Consider the following 10,554-nt stretch of genomic DNA (forward strand, 5'->3'; position numbering starts at 1 on the left):
AGTTATGCAAGACGTTTCTCTAATCTGCATCGTTGATTACCTTTGATAGTAATACGTTCCTGACAACTAACAATTTACAGAAGCGGGATAGGGTGGTCAGGCTCACTGACTTGGTTGACACATGTCATCGGTTCATGTTATTGATCACTGGATTGTCTGGTCCAGACTCGATTATTTACAGACCGCCGCCATATAGCTGGAATGTTGCTGAGTGCGGCGTAAAACTAAACTCACTCACTCACTCAATCAATTTACAGAAGACAACCTTTGAAGGTTCATGAATCACACATTAAAACTTATCCCTACCTATTTATTTACGTCCTGTTAACCAATACAAGAATAGCATCATTACTTATCTTCAGGGAACATTTTGTTCCTAGTTTAATGTAACTTTACTACGCACAGTTCATGTGCAGATAAATTACAGTCGTTAGTACTGAGCTCCATTAATCGGACAATACCAAGGATGTAAATGTATGTTACGTCAATAATGAAAAAGAGTCATTATCTGCCCTTGTCATTAGGGAGTTCTCTCCCTTTCCGGATACTCGATTCCTGGAAATAGGACACGATTCCAGATGAACCCGACCCGGATTCGAGTACCCGAGAATCCGTCCAACCGTACTCACAACGCGGAGGCTGCTCTCCCTGTTTGTTTAGAGTGATGAGTTACTTCCAAAGATAAGTCAGGCCCGCTAACTTTGTTGAGACATCGTATCCCAGGTGCGTAGATCGATTCTTATCGATTCTTATAGATCTCGTGTTTATCACCCGATTGTGTGGTCCACACGCAGCAATTTACAGACATATAGCCGGAAAACGTCTGAGAGTTTCGTTAAACAACAACTAACAAACTAATCAACATGCCCTTGTTCCTTTCATTTTCACGCACAGGTGGAAAGAATTCAGTTATGTTTTTGGTCATCAGCATTTTAGTGTTTCCACTGATTCTTTCTTTTCTGTCCGCATCCGTCCCGTCCAAATCGTTTTATTCATAGCACAAGCCATGCATTCCTTCTATGGAAGGTGTGTTCAGCCGTGTGATGTTCTGTTGGACACCTTTAAATAGGATAAAAATATTAATAGTTGTCGTCTTTTACCGGTAAATTGGATAGAGATGGTGACATACATTTTCATAGATCTTAGATTTTTAGCATGTCTTTGAAGTGTTCCAGTGAATCCAGTTATGATTTCTGCACAGGTTTACTTGTATGGCATGGTGCCTAGTGGTCAGTGATGTACCTGAACGAATCCACGTTGTCGACACAGCAAATAACTGATGTACATGCTGCACATACTACCTTTCGGAATATGTCTGTCACTGTCAGTTGAAATTGAAATTGAAAAAAGTTGCATTCACCTGTAGTCACTTCCGAACACCAGGACATTTCAAACTAAATATAAGATGAACAACTGTTTTATTACAACAGATGAAAACTTTTTATTTACATGAAAGAGCGACATCTCAGTGTGAGTTCTAACAACCTAATGAAGCAAGTGATGTACAAAGTAATCTTTAGAGGCATCTATACAAGTAGGGGGTGGGTCTCTTTATGTGTGTCCATTTTGTTCCTTTTGACAATTGAACTGAATTGACTTCCTAATGATCCTTGTGCTTGTCATAACCTTATCCTCATTTGCTCGGAGGAGTTGTAAACATCTCGGGCATAATGTCAGCTGGACATTAGATTCCACAGTATTTTGCATCTTACATGATGCTCAAAGTGTCAAAATGGAGTCAAGCACAATTCACCTTATACTTAAGTGAACTAGCTAAACTCTCCATTTCATAACAAGTTTGTATTTCTTTGGACAATTGGCAAACATTTTACTCTGTGGCTCAAAGTCGGTCGGTGTCCCAGGGGCGAGTGACATGGTAAATACCCTCAGGATTCCAGCAAGAAAGAGATGAATCTCGGGTTTGGCGACAGTCTCACCAAGGCAGACTCTCCTTCCAGCAGAGAACGGAAGCCAGCTTTCTGGCTTCGGGCCCATCTTCCCATCTGAGTCAAGGAAGCGTTCAGGTTTGAACATGTCGACGTCCTCCCATTGGTCGGGGTCAAAGTGCAAAGCGTCGTGGTTGATTATCACCATTGTTCCCTTGGGAACATCGTATCCACCTGAAAATGACACATCATCAATTTACCAGCACTTCTGATGGTGTAATGATATATTTCTTCAGTAACTTAAAATGTGATATCAAAAACGAACATCATCTTCGTCATGACCAAGACCACCAGAATCACCATCACATCACCATCATCTCAATCAGACCCGTGAAGGTCCCGGGGTAGAATAGACCTTCAGCAACCCATGCTTGCCATAAAAGGCGACTATGCTTGTCGTAAGAGGCGACTAATGGGATCGGTTGGTCAGGCTCACTGACTTGGTTGACACATGCCATCAGGTCCCAGTTGCGCAGACCGATGCTCATGTTGTTGATCACTGGATTGTCTGGTCCAGACTCGATTATTTACAGCCCGCCGCCATATGGCTGGAATATTGCTGAGTGCGGCGTAAAACTAAACTCACTCACTCATCTCAATCACCATGACCTTAACCATGGCATCACCACCATCATCATCACCATCACTATCACCACCACAGACCCATCCTCCAGGATTTCGTAGTCGCTTGAGATACGCATAGAACAGCAAACATTTATGCACGAGCAGATAAGAATATGGAAGATGTAAAACCCATAACAGGTTGGCTCAAATGTACATAAAATTTAATTTAAAACTTCCTTATTATGTACTTTATTTTCACTGGCCACACTGTAATACCTACCAACAGTGGTATCACAAAGGGTGGAGTGAGGAGCGCCTATGGGAACAACTGCCCTCATCCTCAAGACTTCATGCACTACTGCATCAGTATATGGCAAATTCTCCCTGTCTGAAACGTGGACATTCAGATCGGGATCTGCAACTCGACAAGGTCAAATTATTATCCAAAATGCATCATGACGCAACATAAATGCATCTTTTGCGATTAGAGACTGCGGCTTGTGTTTTATGCCTTATTTAGCAATTTCCAAACCTTGGCTTCCAATGAAAATACAAGCGCATTCAGTTCGAAAATGCACGCCAGAACAATATGGGAATATGGTCTGTGGGAATGACAGTCCGATGTATGCACATCCAGACTGACATAATCATGATTGTCAGCCTTATTCATTCTCTGTAGCGTTGGTATGTGATCAGAGACATAATGCACATGATGGCGGGATTGTTTACTAGGTATGGCCTTCAGAAAGCGTTCCAAAACAAACCGGCTAATATTTAGTCACCTTCCTAATGTATATCCTTTTTCGAAAGGTAAAGTTCCTTCTACTTCATGCTGTAAACGCTCGTACATAATCCATGGCACTAGACTCGCATGGAAGTTAATCACTTGTTTAAAAATCATTTCTCACAACGCACCAATAACAGAGTCCACCTCTTCCTGAACCTTATTCTGAATGTCAGGGTGGAGAGCCATCGCCAGGAGACACCAGTGGAGCGTGTTCCTTGAAGTGTCTATACCAGCTGAAATGTTAGATAGGGGAGGTTTGTTCAGGAGTAGTAAATGTCTTGTCTAGCTAAAGTGAGTGGTGTGTAATTCATTGTTGTCAAGAACATGATTCAGTACAAACATCTTTGAGGAATAATGATGGTGCAACATGCCCTAGCGAACGACTACGATTTTCATCTCTTCTGTGATCGGTGATATCGTGCTTATATTGCGGTGTCTGCAACTGATGGGTGTCATCCCCATTTACCACAAGTAAAAGTCCTAGTGAAAGGTATCAATTAAGTATTACCTTTTTGACAACTATGATTTTCAAGAGGAGTTCAAGAACACTCAATTCATGGCCATGATTTATATACCTTTATCATTGCATAAACTTTGAGAACATTGAGTTGTAACATGACAGTGTATTGCATAGATTTATCCAGCACAGGATAGACCTTTTCGGGAGCTATTTAGACATGTAAACGTGGAAGCTCATGTCATAGGTTTATCATATTACACCAAAAACACAGTTTGTATGAAGATGTGTTGTTCTCCCTCTGGTAATCCATCTCATACTTTAGTATCACTGACTCTATTCCTATGACAACTGCTATTTTATTTCATACCATCATGGATTCGTGTACATTCACTCTCCTATGTATTACCATTGTAATGTCCTTGCGTAATTAGTATTGATTTGTGAACCAGTTGGCAGCTACCTTGACTGGTTACGATTATATTTACTGCTGTGTAATGTGGTAGTCGTTGTTGCAAATATAACTAAAACGTCTTGCATAAACAAGATGACTCACCAGCAAGTAAGTCAAATATTGTCATGACCATATGTGTGTTTGCAATCTGTGACATGAGAACAGAATCGTCCCTTTCTTCCGCTTCTTGCTGAGCCTGTATCAAGGCATCTGTGAAGTCCCGTATCTCATCTGTAATAGTTTCAGCAATCAATCAGTCTATACCTCTGCGTTCGAGTAACTGACTCTCCTAGAAAGTCACAAGTATTTCATTACGTTGCTGTATTTTTTAAAATAGCTTTCTGTGACAACCACAATATACTAAGTTGTTCAAGGATAGTGATTGTACGTTTTATAGTAGATCTTCCTGGCTTTTCATAGCTGTTCCTTGAGTTCCTAGAAAAGGTCAAGGCTGTGTATTCGCACTGACGTTCTATTCTTGAAGGTGGATCGGCACATTCATTTATTATCAATTGCATCAACAAAATATTAATCTAGTGCTGATTATCATGTATATTTGAATCTGTCAACAACTTTTGGGTGTTCATTTGTTAATGTTCAAACTGAAACAGGAACAAGAGCGATCATGGTGTTGATGGTAAGATACTGATAATTATGCATACACGCACTCACTTCTTCTTCTAAGAGGACCTTACCTTTCCTGAACGTGTTTCTGTGGGCGGCGATTTCTTCTCTAATGCCATCTAAAATTTTATTGTTGAGACGAACAGCACGTCTGAATTTAGGCGTTGGACACAGACGAAGCGGGGGAATAGAATCTTCCAGAAAACCTTCTCCAGCTTCCTCCATGAACGCGTCCAGAGTGACAACGTACGTTCTGTAGTATTCAGAGTTTAAATCTGCGCTGGAGTCAAAACAAAATTGCTGATAGATTAAGATGATCATCACTTTAATCGGTTTTCGAGTTGGCAGTGTTATATATTTCATGCCATGTATTTGTCCGTCAAACAGATCAATGAAATTAAGTAGGGGCAAATCAATAATTTGATACTTACTGATGAAGTCATATGGGAACACATACATCTATTGCTGTAAAACACACGAGCAGACATATGAATGCATTCCTAGAAGTATTTTTATCTTGTATAAGACAACAATGTGTCTTTTGAGAAACAAATAAAAAAGAGACTGTGTGGTGTGTCAGTGCAGGCCTCCTGAGATTGTCAAAATATGTTCATTTTGAAGAAAACAGTATGTTCTAACTTCTAAATCAGAGCCTCTAAAAATGATACTTATGTGTTGTATTTACAAAAGAAACATGGCAAAGAATAAAATTACCTGATTTTATTGAACAGCATTCCTGTCATCATGTTGGAGATTGCCAGTGATAGGTAGGGGAAAGGATCAAAGGCACCTTGTTCCATTCTCATCAAGTTTGTTGTGATTTTGAGTGACTGGGATACCTTTCTGCTGAGGTTATCTCCCATGAGATAATGCCTTTTTATATAAATAAAATCCTATTTACATGCGTATTATAAAACATGAGTATAATGGATAAGATAATGGTATGAAGGAAGTTACAGTTCTCACATTCAAGGATGCAAGTTCCATCGAAAGCCAAGATGTCTCTCAGAATGTACACTGAGAGACATCTTGTCTCATAAAAATCAGTTTTAAACACATTTGAGAATAAAGGGTCATTGTGGGCGAACTGGGGACAGGGTGAGCAAGCTGGATAAAGGGCCAGGCTAGTGATCCAGAGAGGTTCGGGTGTCGGGATCGAGCACACCAGTCCTGTAAAAACCTTGGAGTCAAATTTGTGGTTGTCACAACCTCTTGTGTACAATACACAAGCATATGCACTGAAGAGAACCCACGGATCCGTTGGTATATGACCAGATGGTGGCCACATGAATACGTTGTCGCGGGTACAGCAACGTGCAGTAAACTTGGACAAAGTTCTGTGACCACGCGTCCTAGTCCACCAAATTGTGAATGGGGACCTCGTAAGGATGGAAAAGCCGCAATTACTCTGTTCGCCTTGTGAGTGTATAATCCCCGGGGACTTGTGATTGATAATACGATGTGCCGTTGAGATTAACATCCAGTGAACGAGGGGAAAATACCAGAGTATGTTCGAGTTACGTGGATATAATATATAACTAAAAACAATAGCCAAAAAAGTAATTTACAAGAAAACGAGCATTTTCCTTATTTTTTCAAATACGACTTAAAACACTGTTGGTGTTGCGTCACTTTAGAATAAGTTAAAACTTAACAAATATAACCCACCCGTCAGGTATAACATGTGTGGCGTGTGCACAAAACTTCAGATTTACCTCAGTGCTTTAGATGCTATTTTCCTGTGCAACTTCCATCTTGGGCCGTACGATGCTTGGGCAATGTCTTTTCCTTCCCCCGAGAGTGTATAAGCTATGGATATATGAGGATTGAGAAAATATGCAAAATATGCAACGCTCATGCTCGACAAAGTTATTTAATATAAGTATATGTATATAAATGTGTGTGTATATGTGTGTGTGTCTATATATATATACACAGGCAGACAGACAGACAGACAGACAGACAGACTCGCACTAACTGTGCGAATACAATCTCCTTTACGCTCTCAATATCAAGATATACAGTTAACTTACTACCAAAGTTAGATAGTTAGTTATACAGTTTGAAGTATGTATGTGGATTCCCTTAAAGTGAATGACCTTTTTACCAGCAAATGTGTGGGGTCTTCCAGCGAAGTCTGCTTGTCTTGTAATCAGGGCTTCCGTTACAACATCGATTCGACTCAGAACAATTGCAGGTAGAGTACCTGAAAATAAATATGTTCATTCTGTTATTTCAAGGAACGTGGAGTTCATATTCACCAATATATTGCATACATAGATGTTTTTCTGTGAAGGTACACGGATACTGGTGCTGTGTGAGGAAGAAACCCACCCATGTACACATCACTCCAGACCACCGTCACCGTGGACCATGTAAGGTGTCCTCAGTATTCACCTGATATGTGAATTGAAATAGACACCGATGTCAATAGAGAGGATCTCCATCTCTGCCATTTACTTTGGGGGGTGGGGGAGGGTGCACAGTTCATTTTCACGTTTTTACGTACGAAGGATTATACCTTAAGGATGCGCTTGAAGATAGCTATTAAATAGTGATAGTGCCAAATGTTCACAGAAAACTAAAATACATTTAAACATCATCATTAAATAGCGATAGTGCCAAGTGTTCACAAAAATAAGGATGCAATTAAAGATAACTATTAAATAGTGATATTACCAAGTGTCCACAAAAACTAATAATGCATTCTCAAGAATCTCGTCTTCTGTCAGTCGTCATGTTATATAAGTGGGGGCAGAGCCACTGATGCAGTGTGAGTAGGAAACCAGGCATGACACCCCGCCCTTAATCATCACAATGGACCGTGTAAGGTGTCCTTGAGAACTGTATACATTCTACATTCATTCAAAATGGAAATTAGAATTGAAATACATACGGACTGTCCAATCGTGAGGATCATCGCCGAATTATTTACGTGGCAACGTGGCATTATTTAACAAAGGCAACACAGTCCTTTAGAAAACAAGGATCCATTCCGACATAAGGACACGTTTGAAGATCACTATCAAATAGCGACGGCCCCAGGTATTCGCAAAAGATCGAACATGTCCCATTCAAAACTTGGCGCACAATAATGGAAACACGTTCAATGGCACGTTCAAGTCAAACGTTCACTTGTACCAAAAAACAATCAGTAGACTATATGATGAAGAGGGACCTGTTTTTGTTATAAGCAACTTGCAATAGAATCTACGTTTCGGTGTAGATATTAACGCCGTTGTCAAGGAAATCTTCCTCATACCAGCTTCTGAATGCCAGTTAAAGAAAAGTATGTGGTACGTGCAAAATGTAAAGACAGCAGGTATGATTTATGTGACCAGTGCGTAAATGTGAAGATACACTCTACATTTATATCTAGTAGATTATTGAACCATCGTAAAGCAGGTAGTCTTACCCAACTGAATCCTCATAACCGGACCATACGTTTTGCTCCAGTCACGGAGTTTGCGGGAGAGCTGACTTCCTCGTATGTCTGCACAGATAAAGAAAATCATCTTTATGTGGTTTTACCTGTATAATCCCAGAAATACAGAAATGTCGTTTCCACATTTTGCTTGTCAGTCCGGCTAGCTATGCCTGAAAGTTACTAGCCCGCAAAATAATTCACCAGCCCAAACTTTGAATGTAGAAGGAAGGCAAAAGAAAACTTTAAGTAAATATTATATTTTTTGTTTTAGTGTCCCCAGTAAAATGAGTTTAGAAATATGAAAAAAACATTAAGAGGAATATGTGTACATAACAACCAGTGGACTCAATAGAGAGCACATTTAGTACATTAAATACCATAGTTTATCTAGCCATAATTGTGCACGATTTCGTAAGTGTAGAATCGGAGAAAATTCACTAGCAAGTCGGACCAGGGCCCGATTGGATTTTTACTAGCCACGGGCTACCGGACCAGAGGCTATTTTGGAAACTAATGCGTCTTCTTACATGATTAATTACCCGGTCGTATATACACCAAGCTATTGTAACCTGGAAGAGGTCACATTGATGTGGTTACATCATTCGTAGTCACATACATGATGTAAAACAATGTACATCTAGCTACTTAATTCTTTTCAGGTTGTAGTTACTACAAAGTTAGGGTATATTGTTTAGTACTTAGATTGCAGTATTTACCTCCTTCTAGTTATATAACTGTAGCTCCATGGTTGTAGGGGTGTGCTTGGACTGACATATTACAAGCGACATGTGGTAAAAACATGCTTGTACTTGGGTGATTGTATTTACAAGGTCATTACCGGGATAACAGCAGAGACGGATGATTATAGGCCACAGGATTGTAGTAAGGATGGTAGCTGCCAGTTGTAATAACACTGTTTTAGTTGGTTGCATTTATTTGTGTGGTATACGTTACAGGGAAAAAAACCGTTAGTGGTTGTGTGTTTACTTCTTACCTTTTTGAGGATGTGTTTATCCAGCCAAATAACCAGCCAATTTACAATGTTGATCCAAAAACGATTCTGGTCACCGTAATAATATCGAGCTGACCTGATAAATGTAATCGAAAATAAAAGACGTAAAAGTCCCTTACCCAAAAGGTTTCCTATTAATGGCCATCCTTTTGGCCCGGGCGGCAAGTTGTATCGTTTCTTAAAGATCTTATAGGCGATCACTCCAAACACGCTCCCAAAGAGAAGTGCTTTAGTAACGACTGACTGGGGCCGTAACTGAGCTGAACAATCAAACATCTTCTTCAGATTGTCCTGCAGCGGGATGAATCAAGTCACAGCATTTAAATATTATGACGCATATTCGCCTCAAACAAAATACACAGTTTGTTTGACACACAAATGCAATCAACCAGACCGACACGACGGTAAAATTTGAAAACATAGAAGAGTTCACACACTGGTGAGACAAAACTGTCAACCGGAGTTCACCGACACGACAATAAGAATTGTCAACATACCAGGGTACATTGACGAGAGGCTATCTCAGCTGTGTTTTCGGTGTTATATGTAACATCCAGCGTCGACTATTTTCTAGTGCTTTGTCTGGTGAGCAAAAGCGCTGGGAGATCCCATCTATATTCCTCTGTAGACTGAGGTTGTTGTAGAATCAAAACCGAACGAATCAATGATGGCTTGTCGAGTCACTTTGGATGTGCTCAACATACACAAAAAATACCAGCCTTGGTGCTCTGTCGATTGAGGGAAGAGCTTGTGTTAATGTGTGTTCATATGCGGCTTACACATTGAACAATACTGCGCGTTCTTGCGAGACGTCCTACATATTGACCTGATTGTTCGCGTTCACTGACACGTGATTCAATGGCCAACATTTGCCCTGATATCCCAGTCATCGCAGTCTAATATGAGAGGAATGCCCAGTGAAACTGTTTTTATCTCATTATTTATCGCGTCGCTTCCAACATTAAAAACAGATTTAAATAGCTGTTGTGAGAACCACTTATGGAATCAGTACACCATCAGAACTATCTATGTGCGAAGTACGAAATATTGAACGGTTTTAAACATCTGCTCAGGAAAAGACAAACGTGCACGGATATCGATGCATGCACACTCGTACGCTCAGATGGAGTCCACTATACATCAGTAGAGGAATTACACTTTTTCAAACTCTTAAGATGGTGCACATTGTAGCCATGTGAACAGTCTAGATGGTGTATATATTAAATATGTGAACAGTCCAGATGGTGTATATATTAAATATGTGAACAGTCTAGAAGGTGTAC

General features: G+C 40.1%; 1 protein-coding gene across 4 annotated transcripts; it reads right to left on the reverse strand.

Moving 5' to 3' along the window:
• Positions 1-1,403: 1,403 nt before the first annotated feature.
• On the reverse strand, positions 1,404-10,065 carry LOC137296053 (steroid 17-alpha-hydroxylase/17,20 lyase-like). Of its 4 annotated transcripts, none has more exons than XM_067827702.1 (11): positions 9,769-10,065; positions 9,391-9,562; positions 8,248-8,325; positions 6,940-7,038; positions 6,548-6,641; positions 5,547-5,705; positions 4,904-5,112; positions 4,311-4,439; positions 3,426-3,530; positions 2,791-2,925; positions 1,404-2,120 (listed from the first exon to the last, which is right to left on the reverse strand). In XM_067827702.1, exons 2-11 carry the CDS (start codon positions 9,545-9,547, stop codon positions 1,774-1,776), a joined length of 1,512 nt encoding a protein of 503 aa, XP_067683803.1. In that variant the 5' UTR covers positions 9,548-9,562; positions 9,769-10,065; the 3' UTR covers positions 1,404-1,773. The 4 variants fall into 4 exon arrangements, with proteins under 4 accessions (XP_067683803.1, XP_067683805.1, XP_067683804.1 ...); XM_067827704.1 differs by having other exon boundaries at positions 1,406-2,120; positions 4,311-4,434; positions 4,899-5,112; positions 9,769-9,959; XM_067827703.1 differs by having other exon boundaries at positions 1,406-2,120; positions 9,391-9,959.
• Positions 10,066-10,554: the final 489 nt, after the last annotated feature.

The sequence above is a fragment of the Haliotis asinina genome, chromosome 9 (genome assembly GCF_037392515.1).
Source record: "Haliotis asinina isolate JCU_RB_2024 chromosome 9, JCU_Hal_asi_v2, whole genome shotgun sequence".
Taxonomy (NCBI): Eukaryota; Metazoa; Mollusca; class Gastropoda; order Lepetellida; family Haliotidae; genus Haliotis; species Haliotis asinina.

What these genes read in the sequence shown, in the direction of transcription:
- LOC137296053 (XM_067827702.1), bottom strand. Translation starts at nt 9,547, where the DNA reads ATGTTTGATTGTTCAGCTCAGTTACGGCCCCAGTCAGTCGTTACTAAA. An exon ending in ATTAATAGGAAACCTTTTGG is followed by an intron (nt 8,326 to 9,390) that starts GTAAGGGACTTT and finishes TTATCTGTGCAG; the next exon opens with ACATACGAGGAAGTCAGCTC. An exon ending in AAGACCCCACACATTTGCTG is followed by an intron (nt 6,642 to 6,939) that starts GTAAAAAGGTCA and finishes ATATATCCATAG; the next exon opens with CTTATACACTCTCGGGGGAA.